Source organism: Seriola lalandi, unplaced genomic scaffold (assembly GCF_002814215.2).
Source record: "Seriola lalandi dorsalis isolate HSWRI2012SDOR001 ecotype SW California unplaced genomic scaffold, Sedor1 jcf7180002054968, whole genome shotgun sequence".
In the NCBI taxonomy this organism is placed as follows: domain Eukaryota; kingdom Metazoa; phylum Chordata; class Actinopteri; order Carangiformes; family Carangidae; genus Seriola; species Seriola lalandi.
Window position 1 is genome coordinate 188,038 of NW_019525519.1, and position 22,462 is coordinate 210,499.

Consider the following 22,462-nt stretch of genomic DNA (forward strand, 5'->3'; position numbering starts at 1 on the left):
ATTCAGTCATTCATTCATTTGTTTGTTTGTTTGTTGAAACTGTGTTATGGAGGAGTTGATTCAAACGTTTGATAATTTTGGAGAAGGTAGTATGTTTCTGTCATCTAGCTGGCTGTCACTGATATAAACAGGATGGACAAAATAACAGAAACACTTTTCAGCACCTCTCTAAAACAGTTTCAAGACTGAACATTATAACCTCCATGAAGGTAGAATTTATGGCAGGACTGTTGGATCATACTGCATTAGTTTTAGATGTACCTTATAAACCAAGTGTTTAACAGGGTACAATTTGTGTAGTTTAAAGTTATAAGGACCCCTCCTTTATGTTACTGGTGCTGAGATATTTGAGGGCAATCCTTCGTCTTATTTCACTGGGTGGTGACATATGGAATACAAATAACCTCCTGCTGAAACAACTTGCTCTTTGTGGGAACTGCTGGGTTTCTCTCTATAATAAAGTAAGGTCTCGATCTTACGCTTTAATTGTCGTCAGATAATGTATATTATGATTTGGCGCTATACAAATAAAATTGAACCGAATTGAATAAATTCACTGTAAGTCATGAGATAAAGTTGAATCAACACCTCTCTAACAGTTATTTTTAGCTAGGTGCACCTAATAAATTGAGTGAGAGTGTATCTTCCTTAAATGCTTCTAACGCTATACTCTTTGATGTTTTGTGGTGCAGTGTAGAAAGATTTCAGACAATGATAATGTTAGATAACAACAACAGAGCAATAGCTTAGAGCAAACCTGCACTTTGATACACATGCAGATTAGTCATTCAGCAACTCCCACATGAATGCAGCATAATGCCTCCATGGAGACATGGTGACTCTATGGAGACGAGGGAGGAGACATGAGGCAACATATTGCATGATGCAGTGTAAAAGTGATTATTCAGTCTGACTATAGGTAAAGGTTAGCATGCTGCTAGCTCAGTCTAGAAACCTGACTCACCTGGCCTGGGCAGAAATATTTGATTTACAAAATATTGGATGTTAAATATGTCAAAAAGGTGTTAATATTATTGCTGCAGTGTTCATCTCAGTAAAGAACTGAGTATCTTATCAAAGGACACTAAACATCTGTTTTCTAGTAAAGGTACATTTTTTTTTTACACAATTAATAAAGCGAGGTCTGACCAAAGACATTAAATGAAGACAACTGTATTTATTAAATGAAATATCTGTCAGGCAGATGAACAGTACAGTTTCCCGACTTAAATGCAACACATTGTGCTCAACAAGCCATATTATCAATTAAAACAACACTAAATCTAAACAAGATAAATATTACAGCTTTAAACAGAAATTCACAGGCTGAAAACACAAACACTGAACAGAATGAATGAAGGGAAACTTTCTCCACACCAAGACATAAATAAATACAAAAGGTCTTCCTTTTACACACAAATGTTAAATTCATTTTTGCAGTGAGCTGGCTGGTACAAGCATTACACTGCATATTAAATAGGTGGCATTTTATCAGTTATCAGTGCAAAAAAACCAAAACAAAACAAAAGCAACTGTTAACAAGACGGTAAAAACTCGGTTGGAATGTATTTTAATAGTGGTGTGTTATGGAGCATCCTGCAGGCAAATGTGTTAAAGACACTTAATGTAAACTTGATTTAGGGTTTTTGTAAAGCACTGTTGGGATAGCGTGAGGTAAGCGTGTAACATGTATGCGTCCTTATGTGCAGATCTTGCGTGGGTCTAAGAAGGGGACAGACCAATCAAATCACACCAGTACACTGCATCTGTCTTCAATATTATTTAGGATATTCAGCAGAACTGAGATGCAGTGAGTGACTACAACAACCACAAACTGTTCAACACTTCCTGCCTCTGAACATGTTAAAGAGGCAAACATTTCTTCTCTCATGCACATCAAATCCAGTGGTTCTACTCAATGAAAACATCAGCAAGGTTTCAGGATGACTGGTGTAAGGGGGTGGGGTGGGGTGGGGTGGCAGACCCATCCTCTAGATTTAAACATCTGTAATAACTTTAAATGCATAGATTGCATGAAAAAAAAAAAAAAATCTTATAAAACATATAAAATTACTTCAATGGTTAACACATGTAAACAAACTTTTTACACACATTTTAAACTCAGGCTTTGTATCTAATGACAGTTTAACAATAAAAGGCCACTTTCTAGAACAAGCCTGTTTGTCATAATGTAAAAATATTTAACGCATTACTACAGCTGTAATCTGTCCTCTGTTTAAGCTCGACAGGCGACAGTTGAAAGTTGGTAGTTTCTTCCTTCGCGGCCAGTTTCAATGGTTAAATAGATGACAATTGGTTTCAGTTTTGTTTTCAAACAATCCTATAAATCCCTCTGAGGCATAATCCACTTCACCTCTGTCCTTACATTTGTTCTGTTCCAAACAGTCAACATCTATCCTTGAGGTAATGCACTTGTTTGGAAGTAGTATATTTTGATGAAATTATGAAATTATGAATGAAAATCCTGAGATGACATAGGTGTGGTTTGAGTGGTTCAGATGGTTTTGATACCATGAAAACTTGTCAGTACTGAAGTCCACAGTCACAGACACAGAATCCAGCTGACTAGAGCTGCTCTGTCAGCGAAGCAGGAAACTACAACTTTTTTCAGCCTCTCTTCTAGCTTATAGGGAATGAGTGATACTCAAATGTTCAATTTAAAATGAAGTACCACTTTAAGAAATGGGCATTTTGAGGGGCAATGCTACAAATTAGACTTTTTTATTATTCGTTTCTTTATATAGCTTATTTTACTCAATCCCTGGTATCTTATGTAAGCCATTGCAGGCTGTAACATAAAAACTTACTAGCTCCTCTTTTATTTTATCTAAATTTATGCTTCTTATTACACATAAAAAAAAAACTCTACACAGCTCCATTATTCTTATTCTGAATTTTACAGAGGTTGCTCTCCACTGGAGAAATTGAATTCTGGATCACCGCACTGCAACTATTTTGTTAGTCAAATCATCCTAATGCTTTGATATTCACATTCATGTCTGAGGTAAACACTTTCATCCAGAATAAGGTGCTATTGGTGTTGGGAATACATTAACACCAAAATATTTGTAAATATATAAATGCTATGTACAATAGAGATTAAAATCTTATCTCAGTTGTTCTATAAACCTACACTAACTATTTTCACCTCACACAGTGTCTGAATTAACAGCTTGGACAAACTGTGCTGGACCTAAACGTTCTGTTAGTGATTATTTACTAACTGCCACAGTACAAAACCTGCTTGAAGTGAAAAGAAGGGCTATGTTCAGACATTCACTTGTCTCTTTGAGATATAGGCAGTTCTGCTCTCGGCCAATATTTGACATATGTGTGGTGTTTTGCTGTCAGGTGATGCATATCAGCCTCATTTAGCAGGAAATTTGCAGTCATGGCTCCATGACTTCGAGCTTCAGACAAGGACCGTCAATTTTTTGGTAACGCAGATTTTGGCACACTTAAAGCAAATACAGAGCTTTTATAATATGTTCTTTGAAAATCAGAATAATGGAGCTGTGGATGACAATTTAGTGAACAAACAAATTGCAACTGTGGGGGTGCAAATATCAACAACACAGTTACATCCTATCAACCAAAATATTCTGTTCAAAATGTGAAAGTAGTCATGTGTAATGTAAACTGCTAAAGCAAATGAAGTAAAGGAGCAACATTCAGAGCCCAGTTTTGTCAGACATGTAGTAGTTGCACTGGGTGAATAAATATATCTAGTTTTTATTTCTCTGCAGAGCCTCACACAAGTTGTGGTTTGGATCTGGCTCCTGACTCATGATCTCAACACACTCCCATTCTCCACTACAGCTGGACCGTTTCACCGCCTCGACCACCGTCTGCACATACAGACCATCCTCAAATGTTGGTGCCATGGCAACTGGTCCTCGTGCCCATGACCTGCGCTCCTCATGAGCCTGAAAAGACTGTCTCAGTGCCTTTACCATAGAGCTGAGCCCCCTCAGGTGAGGCAGGGGCATCTCTTTCACCTCTGGTCCCACCCACCCACTGTCGCCTAGCAACAGCTCCTCACCTTTACTCCCATTGCGTTGACCATACAGTTCTGTCCCCCTGGCAACCAACCTCCCGGTGGATCCAACCACCATAACCTCATGCACAAATGACCCTGGCATGTTGAAGTTCAGGGTCACGGTGCAACACACACCACAAGAACTAGATCCTGTTCCACCCATCAACATTTGGAAGAAACAAAAATCGTCACTGGTGACGCGGCGAATGCCTCGGATCAAACTGTTCTGTTGCACAAAGGTCCGCAGTAAGCCATGTACACGATGGGCTCTAGTGCCAGTCAGGTAACTTAAAAGGTCGATGATGGCAGAGCCGACAGTGTGCAGACCACCTCCTCCCATGAGCTCCTCACAGGTCCATCCGTACGACTGGTCCAGGAGACTTGGGCCGTAGACCCGGACATCGCACACCTGCATTTCGCCAACATATCCCTCCACCAGCATCTGCCGCATTGCAACGAAAGCTGGCAGGAAGCGCAGGGTATTACCCATAATGCTGAGCAGCTGGGGGTAGTATCTGGCTGCAGTCACCATCTTGAATGAATCCACAGCAGTTGCAGCTTTCTCACACACAACATTCTTACCTATACCTGCAGAGAGAGAGAGAGAGGGGGAAGGGTGGTGTTATTATTATGCACATAAGAATGAATTCAATGATATCATCATATATGATCCCATAAAATCATTTCATGATTTTTGGTTGTTAAACAATTAATTTTCTTCTTTCAATTATTATTTAAACACACACAATTTATGTTTTATATACTCTCAGTTTTTTTCAACAAAAAAGGTAGGGTTTATTGAAGGGCTGTGGTATTAAACTACATTTGTTTTTGCTAGATGTACCTTTGTAATGGTAGCTGTGAATAATGCTTGGGGTTTTAGTATATCAAATATGGTTTGAGGGCATTGTGTGGACTTCGTATCTCAGTGCTTAGGCACACTGTGGAGCTGATGGCCTTAGATGGCATTAAAGTCCAGTTCCTTGGGTTTGGTATGAATAAAAAGTCAACATTCTCCTGTAAGCACGTATAATAATAGAGGGTGTGCATAGTTTTTATACATGGAGATCAGCAGCCTTCAGTACCCCTTGGAATTAGTGCCGTGGATAAGTCCTTTGGTGGGGACACACTCAGGAAGTTGCAACTAAAACAGGAAGCTGAAGTCAACACTCAGGAATTCCATCAGATACAGTAAGTTAACTTTATAGATCTACTCCTCTCTGATACAACAGTGTGGTGATTATGTTTGCTGCAATATGTTTCGAACAGACGAGAGATGTGGGGAATTTCAGGTTTCTGTCTGTAAGCTTTGCTTTGTTTTTTCCCCTTAGATGACTTCATTCCCTGTGGTCATGGCTACGATCACCATTAATCATATCACAAGGATAAAAAAATGTATACACTGCATTCTTCTGCAAATATAAAATATGTCACAGAAGAATGCTGTCATTTTGAGTATATGCATCTTTTGGTGAGTACTGTCATCATAGTCAAAAAATTCAAATCTGTTCCAGAGCTGAACTGCCCCGCCCAGCTGGGTCAGGTCATATTAGCAGTTTGTGTGACTCAGATGCTCATCCAGTTTATGAGGAAAGTAGAATATAAGACCTGGACCTGGGGTATAGGAAGAACCCTGAGTTAATTTTTCATTCATATAAACCCAAAAATTCTGAATTCTCTTTTGTAAAAGAAATCTACTGTCTTTCAATGAACATCCACCAAGCTCTTTTTTAAGCAATACTGTACATTTAGTTTTATGGCTTATGATGCAGCATGTACAGTATGTAGGCACAGCACAGATGTTAAGTGTAAAAGTGCCAGTTAGACACTTATGCGCCCAAGATTTTATGAAAGGGCAGCCTTGCAAAAGGAAATAAGTCTGCATTTTAGTAAAAGTGTATGTTTTTTTTGACCTCTTACCCAGTGCTTTGACAGCTATCTGCCTTGTCATTGAAGGTGGAATATAGATGCAGACGAGGTCCACATCTTGGTGCAGCAGGACGTCATCAGATCGGCTGGTGTGAAATGGGATGCCAAGTTCCTTTGCCAAGCAGCATGCTTCCTCTTCGCTTCGCCCCCAGAGTGCATGAACCTCAAAGCCTTCAGCTTTCAACAACGGGACCAGCACACGGGCTGTGCTCCCCGTGCCAAACACACCTACTCCTGGCAGCATGGCAGTGCCACTCACTGTGAGCTTACGTGTGAACCATGGCCAGCCTCACTGACATCTCAAATGCCCATGATCCACTATTCTGTCAAGGTCTTTACTGTTGTCAGGAAATCTGAGTTTACCTGTAGAAATAAATGAACACAACATTTAAACTGGGTGACACTGACAAAATCACAATTTATTTGAATAATGCAACAATATGCTGGGTGGGTATGTTTCTGAAATTACTTCACATAATCACTTTATCATTAGCAATGTGGGATTTAAGGACAATACATAATTAAATCTATATCACAATTTCACGATAAGAAAAAAACAGACAGTAGCTTCTCTTATGGAACAATATCTATCTTATCAATTTATCTCATAGCTCTAGTGACTGTATCAACAAACAGGTTTAGACCAGTTTTTCCTATCAGCAGTTTCTGACAGCCACTTACATTGTGTCCTGCTACATAGTTAACATGCCATTCCTCAGATGTTCCACACCCACTGAAAGTAAACATCATCCCTACCTATTTAGCAAGTGTAATTTATGTCTTTGTGTATAACCTTATCCAGGCTAAACAATAATTTAGTTCCGCAGACAGAACAATTAACTAACATCAATATGAAATACTGTGCAGCTCAACTAGCCTGAGGCTCTCCCAACTAGCCACTTACCTTTGGTGATTTCCTGATCTGACTGTTATGGATGTGTAACTGCTGTGTGGATATCAGTCATCCATGTAATGTTATTGTTGTACTACAGTGGGTTTGTGTGGTGGGAGCACCTGCCCACAGTAATCTAATCAGAAATTATTTTGATATATGCATATACATACATGACAGTAAACTGAATATATTTGAACTTGGAACCCTGGTCTGAAATTGGTTTTGGACTGTTGGTCAGAAAAAAACAACACATTTGAAGATGTCTCCCTGGTCTGTGGGGACTCATGATTATGGTTGCTGATGGTATTTCCCACTATTTTCCGGCATTTCATAGACAAAATAGTCGTTCGTTTAAGTCCTACACAGCAATATTTATTGAGAAGTCCTCATAGCTGAAAGTTGCGTAGAGCTGGAGTATGACCAATTTTAATGATGTTCAGCAAATACTTATCAAAATAGTATCATGTATTTAAGTGATAAGAGGTGATGATAATCTTAGAGTAGTGGCTGTCAGGAGCTGACTGCGCCTCACTTGTCTTCCTGTAACCATGACTGTACAACAACAGGCTGATACAGGCGTGTGTGTCTGATGTGCACCTGCAGTACCTATGTAACCAGCGCTCAAACAAACGCATACATTTACCAGGCTGACAGCGGATGAAGCCTATCTCTCCCCATCTCTCACACACACAGAGAGACTGGAAAGTAACCTAGCCGTGTTGTGCTGCTGTCCGCTGGTCCGATAACAAAGCGACAGTTTGGTGTAGCGTGGCTGCACCAAACTGTCGCTGGCGAGATTCAATAATAGTTGGGTATTAACGATAATTATTACGACACCCCAAACCTGCAGAAAGTGACCATTACTTAATCTGATCTATACGTATATTGGTTATGTGCTCCGGATGGCTATGGCTCCCACACATTAAGCTAGCTCCACTCAGCTGCTCGACACTGAGGTTATTGATAACGTTAGCTAGCGCGTTTAGCTAGCCGGCCAGACAGGAGCAAAGCCAACCAGAACCTCGCGACAAACGTATGTACTTTACAGAGTTCATATCTAAAGTAAATGTCTCTGGCGATCTCTAAAATGTGTATAACGACAATACGTAGCGAAATGTTAAGTTATGTACCTACTGTATTGGGCAGGACATCAGCTGCGGTAGTGGGTGTTGAGCCGGGCGCTGCCCAGTTGCTAATGGTAACTTCAACAGCAACGGCAGGACTGTGGGGAGAGGCGGAGATACTACAAGAGGCTGGAGATGGGTCACCGCCAGCGGAGAATTCTGGTAGCGACACAGCGGACACTAGATAGACTTGAAATTATGGCTTGTAAACACCAAACATTCGTAAAATTGTTCCTGTGAAACGTGATATTTTGCAGATAACAGGTAAATCAGTAGAAAATGAGATATGTGAACGTATGAGGCCATAGCTTCTATAATAAGTGACTGTAAATGTTTCACATTTGAAAGTCCTAGATCTCAGTTAAAAGAAATAAGACGATCCCAAAGATGGACCACAAGAAGATCAATACGGCCATAAATACAAACAATAACCACAAAGTGATACAAAACAACTATAGAGGGACGCAAAATGACAACAAAGAGACAACAATGACCATGAACACAAAACGACCAAAGAGACACAAAATGACCCCAAAGAGACAAAATGATCACAAATGGGATGCGAAATGACCACAGTGCTACAAAACAATCACAAAAAGACAAAACAACACAGGATTTGTCATTGTTTTGTGTCCCTTGCACCCGGAGGGACATTTTACTTGTGTCTCCCCAGGGGCCTATTTTCTCATAATCCATCCCTGAATATACATGTGCCTCGGGGAGCAGGGGAAATCTTGGATCAGGTGTTACAGTTTTAAAAATGATTTGATGTGCTAGCCTGGCTTTTACAAAGACCTCATTTGAAAAAGTAACTTTATGTAAACATTTTTTTATGTTAACAACACAATTCTGCAAGCTATAACTCAAATAGGTCCTCACAAAGATAGAAGTACAGGTACACACAGACATTAGACATATAAACATAGATTGTCTTATGTTAATTGTGAGGACACTTGCATTCCTCTGCCCCTTACCCTACCATAACCATCACAACAAAATACCTAGCCCTAAAACCTGCTTGCCAATGCTAAACCCTAATTGTCTTAACCCTCAAACAGCCCTTTGAAGTTGTGAGGACTGGCCAAAATGTTGCCATGACAATTGTTTCAAACCATCAAAATTTGAATAGTCACAGATAATGCTATAATTACAATATTAATATTATATTAATACTAATATGGTGTCGTCATATTCTTTCCAAAGAAATGGTCCATATTGCCCACCAAGATGTAGAGATCAGTCCATCAGAGAACTCTACCTGACTTAAAACTTAAAATACTTAAGGTAAGATGTTTCAGTGTGGCTGTATCCTGCACTTCAAGCTACAGATGAGTCTGCTAACATATAGTGTGTGTCTTATGGATCAGTAGATAACATCCAAAAGGGTCTGACAGGTGGAGTCGTGGTTGGATGGGGATCCTATGAAATATGACATGAATGCAGAGTGTGGAAATGCACAGTCATCCAACATCCAAACCACTTCATCCTCCATGGGGAGATATGGGGCTGTTACTTCCCTGTTGTTGCCACCACACTCTCAGGCATCAAGAAGGCCCTATAAGGCCATCAGGTGGCTGATAAAGGGTATTACCACATGGCTGCTTCAGATGGAAAGATTGATAAAGCTGTGGCAGGTTTCAGCTCTGTCACATTTAATACAGACACATGGAATTTTACGTTCCATGTCAACAAAGTAGTGCGTGTTACCCTTTGAACAATAAACTATGTCAGATACTATTTGCATAAGACCTTTGTGGGTGGATATTGAACTATTCTAATGTGAGGATGAGAAAATCTCTCAGCTTGATTAGGACAAAGCCCCAACACACCCACAGTCCAACCACACAGGTGTTTTTTCTTAAAACTTATGTTGCCTAATTAAACCTCCTCTCAGGACTTATTAGTTCATAGAGTTCGGTTACATCAGGTAATTCCCAGGGTAGCTCCAACTAACTTCAACCTGACTAGAGTTTTAATAAGCTAGTGTAACTGAAAACACCTGCGCAGGGCTTTTAACAAACCAGTTCTATTATGCATGGAAAATAACATCTAAATATCTAATAATATCTCCAACTTTTTTTTGGCTTTTTGTTGTTGTATAGGCATTACCAGAAGTTAAAATAGTAACGTCTCCTGGGATCACCAACATGTTGTGTTTGGCATGGTGCAGAACCTGAAAAACCTTTAATACAGTTTACTGTTGTAGCTTTATTGCATGAGTAATAATCTAATAATATTACATATAACAGATTATTAATCACGAGATTTCTTTTACTGCATTGAGTAGCTACTTTTATGTTTGATGCTTTTGTACATTTTTAGTGCTTGTATACTTTTACTGCAGTATCGTTTTGATGTGTTTTTCCAGCGTGGCATCGGTAGTTTTACTTAGTAGTTCAAGTGCAGGATCAGAATACTACCTCCACCATGGATAATGACTAAATGAAAAGATTAGTGCCTCTCGCTGTCGTGTTTCCACACTCTGACCAGAGGGGGCGCTAGAGTGCTAACGGACCTGGACAGGAAGCGCAAGGGCTTATGGTACTTTTAGTTCTCAGTGGACGTCGGTTGGCCTGATAACACCGCGAAGAACAAAACCAAACATTTACCTCCGAAAATAAAACACCAGCCTGAAAGTTAGTATCGGTGCATGCTTCGTCTGCTCAGAAGCCAGATAAGTTGGAGTGGATTCAGTCGTCGTACGGAGCGCATCGGCTCAGTTTTTGGTAGAAAATAAACAGGAAGTTGTTAGCGTTGTGGGACGTGTAGTTCCGCTTGCAGGCCGCGGAGCTTGATAACAACGCACAGAATAAAGAAACAACAATAAAATAACCCAGGCTTCACTCCGAGACTGCGTCTTAACCCTTCGGCGCTGAGGCAAACATGCCCGGGTTTACCTGCTGTGTGCCTGGCTGCTATAACAACTCGCACCGGGACCGCGACCTGCGCTTCTACACGTTTCCTAAGGACACCGCGCTGAGGGAGCTGTGGCTGAGGAACATCTCCCGGGCCGGGGTCAGCGGCTGCTTCAGCACCTTCCAGCCGACCACAGGGCACCGAGTCTGCAGCGTGCATTTCGCCGGCGGGAGGAAAACCTACAGCATCCGAGTACCGTCCCTTTTCCCTCTGCGTGGGGTCAACGAGCGCAGGAGTCGGCGGGGCAGAGGCAGGAAAGTGTCCGCGGGGGTTCCTGCCCCCGCCGCCGCAGCGACCTCCGGGATTGTCCTCACCAGCGTCCTGGGCAGCACGGCGGAAGGAGCCGAGGGCAATGCTGGCGGTGAGGCGAGCGACGACAGCATCACCGTGGTTCAGATAGGCCAAAACGGGGAGTACCTGGGCACGGCGCGGCTGCCCGCCCAGTCAGAGGGGACTTGTTACACGGCACCTGTCGGCAGTGCGGACGAGCTCACCGCCGACGACTCGTCGGTCGAAGCCGCGTCCGCCTTGCACCAGCTACCCGTACAGTACGTCAGTGTGACCAGCAGCCCGCTGGACCACTCGTACTCGCTGACCACTGGTACCACGTCGGCCGAGCTGCTGCGAAAACTGAACGAGCAGCGGGACATCATCGCCCTGATGGAGGTGAAGATGAAGGAGATGAAGGCGACCATCCGCCAGCTGCGGGTCGCCGAGGCCAAACTGCAGGAGGAGGTGCGGGAGCGGGACAGGCTGCTGTACGGAAACTCGGTGGCTTTCAGCGTCCGGAAGAAAATCTGATGGGTGAACATCACCGGAGACGACCCGTTACAGAGACTCAGACAAACGGAGATGACACCGAAGGGTTTGAAGACAGCAGATCCAGCCCTATTTTGTATAAACCTACGAGCGATGACAATTTATTTTCGAAAAGTAGAGTTGATTTTTCGTAGGCCTGATGTAAACAAGTTGGCTGCCTAGTTTATGTAGCTGATAGTAATAACCTCATTGCTAATCACATACAAACGTGCACAGTCCACTATTGGCCTGCAGCTCAACAAAGGTCAATAATACATATTTCAATTTTTCAACCGGGACTCGTGGTCTGCACAGACTTGCAGGTTAGGCGGGCTTACATATTTATAAGCGGACTGATGCTAAAAGCTGCTTAGTTGCATATAAAGTTTTTCTCCTTCAGATTTCTCTGACGTTTGAAGTTTTTATTTCCTTACTTTTGAACTGAAACTAGGAGGTGTAAAGTACACCAAGCTGAAGTATCCATTGGATTTTGTGTAACCAAAACACTATTCCTGGCACACTGCTGGTGTTAGTCAGTGACATAAAACTCTACCATGACTTCATCCGAGTTGCCTTCAAAGGTAAAGTTGTTGCTAAAAACATTTGCGTGACAGAAAAAAGACTTTAGAGAATTCCTTAAAACTTGAAAGGGCACTCAAAAGATGAAATCTTATTAAAGTATGTTTCTTGAAGACATGCATTAAATTTTTTACTGTTTTATTTTTCCTTAGGAAATCTTAGGAGAAGTACATAGGAAATCCATTGTCATGATACTTTATGCAACTTGAATATGTATGTTAGTCTCCAAGGTGGTTCTGTGAGACAGTGAATTTATGTGCCTGTTTATGATCATATTGTTTTTCTCAGACTGAAGTTTAGTGGCTGCATCTCTCTGACCTGTTCATGACTGTTTTATGCACAGGATGATACACACATTTCAGATTTTTGAACTTGGTCTGACAGCTCTCCTCTGCTCTCATCTTGAAGTAAATTTCATTTTGAAATAGTGCCGATTCACACTGAGTAATTTCTCAAGACAACAAACGTGTGCTGACTTTGTCTAGTGTCACAGTAACAAAACAGAAACGGACTGTTTTGTTTACACCAGGATCCTGGTGTAGTTCTTATTGGTGTTACCTTGGAGTTAAGGTAGGTTTGGCTCATCCCATGGGGATAAAAACTCACTGGGCTGCAGTGAATGGTTTTATTTGGACTCTTTCAAGGAAAGACAAGATTAAAAAATGACAATTTCTAGTACTTCCAATAAGTTCTATTGTCAAGTAGTAGGAGCACTTTTTCACCTGTGTTGAGTTGTGGAAAAGTAATAAAATTTGTATCACATTAAATCCTCAATCATGAAGACTTGTCAATGGAACATGAACTCAAACATCAAATCTCAATGTCGATGTGCTGTTTTACACACCTGTTCAGTGACGAAAGTATCAGGAAACTAATGAAGCCCAGAGGTCCCTGTTTAGGTTTCAGGATGGATTGTAATTATGGGTTAGCTGTATTATGGATTTATGCAGTGATTACTCTGTCAGATTAATTAATTCATAATTGAAACCATACAATGTACAAAATTAATTAAGAAAGTGGACATTATTTCAGAGGCTAAAATAATGTGTTTGGGTAGGCTTATCAACGGCTGAAAAACATTAGTTGTGGGTTTTTTTTCTCAAATTTGAGAAACCAGCAAGTGATTAGGTTTTAATTCATCAATCACTTAAAATAATTGATTAAAAAAATAATGGCTTCATCTTGAGCTGACCATCTTGTCCACTCATTTCAGCTCTATGGTTTCAGTGTGTGTCCCCACACAGTGCAGCATAAGGGATAAGATTTGACTCAGTAGAAACAACAAGTGGTAAAATGTGTGTATCGATCGGCAGAGTGCACAGTCACATGTTGCAGCATGATTTTCCCCTCTAGATGGCAGTGAGATAAAAGCTTGAAGAGCTGAGCTCCAGCTCCGGTCTCTATGGCCTAATTTACTTTCTGTCTGTCCGTGTTTGTTGGCATCTTTGATCGTAACTTGTTGAATTGTTACTCTTATAAAATGTTGAATGTCATAATGAGAATCTAAACGTGTAACACAGTTCCTCAACTCACTTAAAATATGTAATTTTAAACACCAATCATGAAAATGTGTTACATGAAACTGAGAAAGAGGGACAGGCGGATGAATGGAAGGATAGACAGCATTGGAGAGAGCGAGGATCCAGATCCTAATCTCATCTGGATTTATTTTTTTTACTCCCAACAGTGTTGCATAATGCCTTAATCCAGGACTGTCAATCAAATTTACACAACTCCTTCTTCCTTTTCTATGGCTGCTGCCATTTACCACAGCCATCTTTACATTCAGGCCAAACAGCAGCTTCTCATGTCAGATTATCTCATCTCTAATAATGTCATGTGAATGAAGTGAAACAATGTAAAAAATCTATGATCTTGAAATACAGAGTAAAAAACAGCAAGAATCTGGATATGTGCCTGTAGAAAAAAGGTTACTGTTATCTCAAATCTCATTAGGGCTTATTATTCATTGTGTTTTCATAACAAATTATTCTGGTTGAAAATTACATGTTTGCTTTTAAATTGGTCCATATGTTCTGAAACTATTGAACAAGAAACACTGCAATATTTTTCTCTATGTAACACACGTCATGTGCCTTTTGCAATTTAATCTGTCCATAGACCAGTTGATCCTTCGGAGTGCTTCTCTGCTGTGGAGATCTTCACACCCTCAATCTGTCATGGTACTTGGTTGGTATTTTGGATCAAATTTCAGATAGCTTTACTTATTCTGTGGTCAAATATTTGCCGATTTAAATCAAGATCTTTGCCAGTTGCAGTGCCAGTATTTTATTGAGGCAGAGTTCTTGTGCCAGCTGCTTGTGTTTAGGCAACATTTAACAATAAAGCAAAGGTTAAGGTTTTTGTTAAATTAAATAAATAGTGAAAACATATTTATGCTTTGCAAAGTAAGGCGTGGGAAAAAACAGTACTGTTAGGGTATTAGCTCCAAAAGATTTCAAACAATAGAGAATAGAGAATTTTCTCTGTCTTTTCCCGCATGTCCTGGTGCTTCTGCATAAACTGCATTTAAGATGGAAGCTTTAAATTGTCAGTGTTTGCAGTAAACTGAGGATACAGCTGAGAGGTGCATTAGGCTTTCTGTGGGTGTTTGGTTTTGGCCATTAAAATTGGTTACTATTGGAAATTCATTTTAGCCACTGTGACCCAGGCGGAGCACCTTTGTTTTCCATGAGAGCATTTACAGCCACCTATGAAACACACGGGGTGAGTGTGTTTCATAGGTGAGTGTGAGTCCACAGATAGCTGTTGGTTGCAGAATCCCTGAAACTGTATGGAGATGCATTTGAGTGATCTTTACTCACCCAGTATGTCCCCTACAACCTGATTTGGAATAACAAACCGATAATAAACTGTCTAATAATAAATACTATTCTTTCTGCAGATGATACCACTTTTTTGAAAAGAAAAACTTGACTGACGGAAAGTCATACGTCTGGGCTTAACAGAACCTGGGGTTCACAAGAGCACAGTGAGGTGGAAAAGTCAAGGGTCAGAACATATCCTACTTTGAGCTTCTTGTGCAATGAAACCACCAGGTAAGAAAGCCACTGGTCAGCAGGGATGTTGCTGGGAGGAGACTGATGAGTGCAGCACTGCACTGGTTTGGGATGGTAGTTAGCAGGAGGACTCTCTGACACACACCTGACAAAGTTCAATGCTTCAGCTGCAGTAAAAACATTATATAGTAACTTGGAGTCTAAGATATCACCATTCATTATTACAGGACATTTTGATCACTTTTTAAGGCTGTGCGACAACGACAACATGGTAGCATGAATATTCACACTATACACTTCCTACATGGTCAAAAAGTACGTGGACACTTGAACATTACATCCATATGTGATTGATTATTTTCCTGCTGTAACAGCCTCCACAACATTTTGGAAACATGTCTTACATCCAGCTTGATTGTTTCTGAGCAAATCTGCAAGGTGAGAACATTAAACAAAACAAACAAACAAACAAACAAAACAAAAACAAAAACAAACAACGACCCACATTTGCTGAGCTAATTCAGATGTTTTCAGGAAGACTCATGGTTTGAAATGCTGCCAAAGTAGCTCCCATGACGTACTGATTCATGGCAGCAGCCTCTGACAGACAGATTATTCTGCAGTTAATGGTTGTTTTAAGCTGCAGATTAACAATGGGTTACCATTCCTCCTGTGTCAGTATACAGATGTGAACCAGGACTTATACTAATGCACGTAGTGTGAGCCATCTGGGGGGCGTAGCAGAGGATTTGGAGGCCGAGAAGACGAGGATGGGGATGTAAGAAAGGCGATCAAGTTAGGAAAGTGGGGAATAAGGTAGATGGTTTACAGTCACCCATCTTTAAACAGTGTGCATCTAATTTTTACTCTCACATGACCCACATAGCTTTAGATGATTCTCACATGGGCTGCTGCTATTCTCAGAGGGTGCTCTGCATCTACGCTGGACTCCCAGGTGGGGGTGATTGTCTTATCCTCACTGGGACGTCATCCATCTGTCCACATGAAAAAGAATCCTCCTGACACCTCTGCTAATGTTTCCTTCTACTGACATTAGTGGAAAACCTCTTGTTCAACAGTAAAACCAGGTTTGTGCAGCAGATAGATGTGTGTGTGAACGAGGCAGAGATGGTTCCTGAGTGCGTTGAGTGCACGATCACCATCATACTGTATGTATTTTATTACATTTTTCAAATAAATGTTCTAAATACCAAAGACCGGAAATGAGATCGTTCTAATCCAGTGTGCTGTGTTGTGATGTTGTCATTGGTCTGCTTCATCCATCTCTCGCCTTGTGCCCCTCCCCAGTGTACATGCATACACGCACACACACACACACACACACACACACACACACACACACACACACACACACACAACATCCTCTTACTCTCTGCAATGCATCGGTCCCTTTCACTGTTAATCCAGCCGGGTTGTGCCTCTGTGCATTGCTGTACTTTTGCAATCTGATGAATTCCCTGCGGATGGCAGGACACATCACATCCTAAAGCACAACTTTATACTCTTTGGATTCACAGCCAGCAGGAGCTTCACATCAGAGACTCTGATTCAGAGGTGGGACTCAGCTCCACGGGACTCTGCTGAGCCAAATGATGAAGTCCCGTCCGGGCACCGCAACTATGCTGCTGCCCATCGCTCTCTGTCTCGGTAAGGATGTCTTTTTACTCTCTGTTTATTGTCTGACTGTGTTGCGTGTGTGTGTGTGTGTGTGTGTGTGTGTGTGTGTGTGTGAGAGAGAGAGTATGTGCATTTAAATCTTGTGGGAAAAGTTTGATAGTGCTAGATAAAGTTTGCTTCGCCTGTCTCATTTTTAACACTGTTATCTCATAAAGCATGTCTTTTCTTCAGACTGACTTCAGGTAGGAACTCAGGTTGATCAGAGGAATTTCAGCAGGTTTGTCCAAGTCCAAGGTAGTTAACAGGACTGATAAAAGATATTTCACTCAGCTTATTGTGAAACCGAGGAGACAAAGGTTTTAGAAATGCACTTACCTTAATGAAATACTCACTGTCCCCTCATGTTCGGATTGTCTCTCTCGCTCTCTCTCTCTCTCTCTCTCTCTCTCTCCTGTGTGTGTTGGTTGTACAACATCATGTATTTGGGTGTGAATTGTGCTATCATTTTTGAGGGTTGTAGGAGGAAGATAACACTCTAGATAGGAAAAACAAATACTACATTGAAATTTTACAATCAGAATAACCAACTATTTTGCAGGCAATCATATCATAATGAAATAAATGCCAGTAGGATAAACAATAAATTAACAGTCATGGTACAATACAGACAAATATAAGTAGGCAAATACAGCAGGACTAAAACAATTAAATAACAGTGACAGTGACAACGTGCATGCATGATTATTCATTTCAAAGAGTAAGACATAAAGACCATGAACTGTAAAGATGATCACAGTAAAGTTTATCTCTTAAAGTGAGAGATTCTGAGAGTTGATGCAAAGACTATCCTCTCGTTTCTACAATGTGGTCAAAAGTATGTGGACTCATACCCTGTCCCCTTTTGGTTTTGGGACTGTTTTTAGTTCAAATTGAGGGAAATATTAATGCTGCAATATACAGAGATGTCTCTGAAAATATTGTGCTTTCAACCTCGTGGCAACAGCTTTAGATTGTGCACATCCAAAAATCTTTTGGGTGCTGGATCAAAAAACAAATTAAGGGCAGAAGTCAGATAAAAGATCAGCACATTGCACTGATAGCTCCCAGTGTGTGCCAGTTCACAATGCCAGTGCCTGATGAATATCTCTGTTGGGTCAAAATGTCCCGGCAAATCTTTAGGATTCGGAGAACACCATTTCCTGTTTCAACGTGACCGCACCATAAACAAGGTCCATGAAGAAGTAGTTTTCCCAGTTTGTGGTGGACGAACATCCGACTCATCCAGCCTGCTCAGAGCCCTGACCTCAACCCCATCCAAGTCGTTGGGGATGAACTTGAACACAAACCACCCTGCAGGCACGCAGCTGGCCACCGTCATTAGATGTTGGTATTTGGTTGAATGTAGATTGTGACATTGGGTGACCAAATTTCATCATCAGGACATTCGATAATACCAAGAGAAATTTGATGTAGACTACTGACGTCAGCTCACGTTGGGTAACCAAAATCCAAACATCACATGCCAATATCATTTTAAGATTAATGTCCATGATTTGAGGTGTTCAACAGTCACATAAATTCAGGTGTCCACATACTTTGGACATTTAATGCACTTTCGACCCTGGAGCAGCTTAACCAAGGCTGCTGACAACTGTCTTTTTCCAGAGACAACAAAGCAACTGTATGGGCCCAATGCACAGGAGGAAATCTCACTCAAACCTACTTTCACCAGAAATCCTCTTTTTCAAATCAGTGTTTAAATATTCCAGTCAAACCTTGTATCTCAGCTTTTCAGGATCTATTCAGTGAAAACTAAAAACCAATTTCAGAGGAATGTGTTATGTATGAGCTGATCTATGCACTCAGACGAGCTCACACATGGTTTTGAGGTCCTACATTGAATTTGGCTCTGAGGATGTATAATCCCTCCAGATGAATGGAATACAACATATTTCTGTATTTGTTTGATCCGACTAAGCACCGGATGGATCATGCCATAAACATTGTGTTTCACTCTACAAGATTGAAGTGATTTTATTTCTCTCTCTCTCTCATCCCCAATGTTTAAATAGACACATACTGTGTTTACAGAGTCCCTGTATAAACATTCACTTATTCATACAAGTTCTGATAAAACTATGTGGATGTGGTGTTCAAACATACTTTTCTCTTGTCTTTTCCTCCCCACCAGGCTTGGTCCCCGCGTCTTTCGGAGCTGCAGTTCCTGTTTCATGTGGCTCCATCTACAAGAGTTTTGCTCAGTGTTTGCTCACGCTTGGGGACAGTTTGGTGGAAACACAAAAAGACCAGAGCACACAGGACATCGATGCAATCTGCAGGTAGTTGTGTGTGTGTGTGTGTGTGTGTGTGTGTGTGTGTGTGTCTGTCTTTCTGCCACTGTGGTAACCACCCAGTCACACCTTGTCTGATACAACGGCTCTATTTTGTGATGCTTGTATTATTAGCGTTAGCAATGTGGCAACAGTGGCAACACAGTGCCAGTCCTTGTCGGTCTGTTTGTCAGTCCACCACTTTGGTCCAGACTGAATTATCTCGACCACCGTTGGTCACCAGAGGATGGATTCTACTCGTTCTGGTGATCCTCTGACCTTTCCTGTAGTACCACTGTGAGTTGGACATTTTTTGGCTTTTAGTGGATGGACTCTGTTGAAATTCTTATGACTGAACACATGCAAAACTAATCACATTCCCATCAGCCTCAGCTGTATTTTCTGATTCCTGCGATTAGCAAATGCTAACATGCTAACACACTAAACTAAAGGATGGCGCAAATGTTAAATGTTATACCTGCTACAACATCACCCTGTTAGCATTGTCACTGTGAGCATGTTAGTATTTAGCTCAACCTCACAGAGCTCTTGCATAGCTGTAAACTCTCAGCCTTGTTATATCCACACTGGATGTTAATGTGCGCTCGTAGTGACAAACCTACAGTGAATCATCACCCTAGAGTGACCCTGAGATGTCCACAGGGGTTTCTGGCCTGCAACGTTACTGTTTCGGTTCAGACTCTTCGGTCTCATCAGCATCATGCATCAGCAGCTCAACTGTTTGAGCAGACACATCTTCTCTTCTCCACTAAAAAAAAAAAAATGATGCAATTACACAAGCTTTCCTTCTGTTGCAATTCTGTCAGAGGACCTGCACCATGTTTACTCCCCCCAAATGCAACCTGTATCTTTAAATACCTTACTTTAAAGAGCACTTTAACACCATATTATTTCACTGCCCTCTCCAAGTCTGTTTCTGTTGGATGTGGTCAGAGGTGTGCTCTGTTGCACCTGTAACCACATCCCACAGGGTCCTGCAGTACATCACTGCAGCAACATGAAGGGTTAAACCACTGGACCAATTACTCTTCAACCTCTGCTCAGGTGTTAACTGTATATAATCTCATCACTGTATTATTGTAGTTTTCTTTCCACATGCTTTCTTGGAGAAAGATGCATTACAGCCACTATATTACTACACTTTACACTGACATCTCTTCCTGTCCTGGTTCCTTGAAGGTCCTGGAATGCGTTCCATGTGTGTGCTAACTCAGCTCTGGTCGGATGTCCCGGAGAACCAGCAGCCGTCTGGGAGTCTCTAAGACAAGAGTCCCGGAAGACGCAGTTTTCTGGAAACCTGTACGACGTGTGTGCCAGCCGCACCACCCTCCCACCCAGCACTGTGCCTGCACCCCAGAGCCCCCCCACCTCTGACCAGACCAACCAGGAAACACTGAAAGGGCAAACATACAAGCACAGCCCGGCCCTCAGCACACTCTTGCTCCCTGTGTGCAGCACGCTACTGGTTCTGCTCAGGAGTTAGTCAGCTGATCAACCAATGAGCTGGTCATCACAGAGTCCTCCACCCCCTATGGTCCAAACACGCAAGGGTAAACATGCTTCACAAATCAGACTTGTCATGATTACATATCGATCCTTAAATCAGGATTTCAGATGGATCATATTGAAGTATTTGGTTCTGTGTTTCTTACATGGACAAGGAGGTATATCTACTGTATTTAGACATTAACTGATCAGATCATTACTGTAATGATTTTATATGCCTCGCCCTCAGAGAGGACAAAAAGGGCATAAATATTTAGATTATCCATACTGGTTTTTGCTAAAAAAGTGTCACTTTCATAGACACGAGGACTGCACATATACAGTCCGAGTGTTAAATTAAATTTATGTCATGCACTATTGCTTGTTTATGCTATTTCTGTCTGGAGTAGCAAAGAGTTTAATCCAGGGAGAGAAGAGGAAGGCCCTCCTATTGCTGAGTTCTCTTAACTGAGAGAAAAATCTTGCCAATAAGCTCATAGTAATAGTACACACCTCAATTTTCTATCATTACTACAGTAAATCAGTAATACAGGGTGATTTTTAGGACAAGAGAGAGTTGAGCGATTTTTTCAATGGCAGGCGTCAGATCTGTGATCCAATCAGGTGTGACCCAGAGGAAAGTATTATTACAGGGGGCAAAACAGTGTCTTAGTGCAGATGGCTTAATTCATCACCGTGTATGACTGGTTTAAGGTCAGAAAATTACATTTGTGTGTGGAAGGATTCTTTGCAGTGTTTGCATGTTGTTGCTAAATTTTTATCACTTGTCTAAAACTGTGTCATTTCATGTGACTCCTCTCAGTGGTTTTGCCGTTCTTTTCAAGCAGTCTAACTGTATGTTGCTTTTTCTACTCTGAACTGCTGGTTACAGTAAAGCTTTACTTTAATCAGTTAAATAACTTTACGCATCCCCTGTGGGCCAAATAAAAAGGCAAGGTAAATTTATTTGTATAGCACATTATCATACAGGGAGGTCATTCAATGTGCTTAACAATGTGCTTCAAAAGAATACATGGCAGAGAACCAAATAATACAATAAATAATAAAAAGTATTATAAGTATAAAGACAGTACATGCTAAGTGCATAGGTCAGTGGTGGGAAGAAGATAAGTGTTTCCCAGATTTCATCCCAAGAACATTAACAGTTGCTGTAATGTAACTAAATGTTGTATAACTGTTCTTTGATACTGAGCCAGTCCATTGCATTTTATTCACTGGTTTTCACATTATCAACGTATTTGCTGTTTAATTTTCTGGTTTTGTTTTTGGTTATTTGCATTATTCTATTTCTTCTTCACAGCATTGAGTGGCACATGCCTTCTTTGTTTCACTCTGATTTTTAACCCAACAAAAAATTAAATTCAAAAGTGTGCTGACAGACACAATGCAGAGTTTTGTACCTTAAACCGCAACTATTGCTTTTCTTGAAGTTGTGTGTTTCTGTGTCGGTTTTGTGTGTAATCTTAATACTCTTAAGCTGTTTCATAACAGCCGAATCATGACTAGATTAATCTCATCTGTCTTTATTCATCCACAGCGTAGCAGGTTGCACCTCGAAAACCCTTGAAAACAGTGCTTCAGAGCCTGGAGGGTAAATACTGTGAATGGAAAATGACTGATAATGATTGGCTGTGTGGCACCAATGT

At 41.1% G+C, this 22,462-nt stretch overlaps 3 protein-coding genes across 4 annotated transcripts; 2 read left to right on the forward strand and 1 right to left on the reverse strand.

Annotated features, from left to right (window-relative positions):
• Positions 1-1,157: 1,157 nt before the first annotated feature.
• Positions 1,158-8,309, reverse strand: gfod2 (glucose-fructose oxidoreductase domain containing 2). 2 transcript variants are annotated; one of them, XM_023395759.2, is made up of 3 exons: positions 8,019-8,309; positions 5,981-6,352; positions 1,158-4,648 (listed from the first exon to the last, which is right to left on the reverse strand). In XM_023395759.2, exons 2-3 carry the CDS (start codon positions 6,231-6,233, stop codon positions 3,747-3,749), a joined length of 1,155 nt encoding a protein of 384 aa, XP_023251527.1. In that variant the 5' UTR covers positions 6,234-6,352; positions 8,019-8,309; the 3' UTR covers positions 1,158-3,746. The 2 variants fall into 2 exon arrangements, with proteins under 2 accessions (XP_023251527.1, XP_023251528.1); XM_023395760.2 differs by having other exon boundaries at positions 8,015-8,309.
• A 2,233-nt stretch (positions 8,310-10,542) lies between these two features.
• thap11 (THAP domain containing 11) lies at positions 10,543-12,121 on the forward strand. Its single transcript, XM_023395765.2, has one exon. It carries the CDS (start codon positions 10,892-10,894, stop codon positions 11,723-11,725), a length of 834 nt encoding a protein of 277 aa, XP_023251533.1. The 5' UTR covers positions 10,543-10,891; the 3' UTR covers positions 11,726-12,121.
• Positions 12,122-13,205: 1,084 nt separating this feature from the next.
• nrn1lb (neuritin 1-like b) lies at positions 13,206-22,245 on the forward strand. The gene is made up of 4 exons (XM_023395696.2): positions 13,206-14,484; positions 15,207-16,989; positions 19,151-19,298; positions 20,490-22,245. Exons 2-4 carry the CDS (start codon positions 16,932-16,934, stop codon positions 20,791-20,793), a joined length of 510 nt encoding a protein of 169 aa, XP_023251464.1. The 5' UTR covers positions 13,206-14,484; positions 15,207-16,931; the 3' UTR covers positions 20,794-22,245.
• The last annotated feature ends 217 nt before the right edge of the window (positions 22,246-22,462 follow it).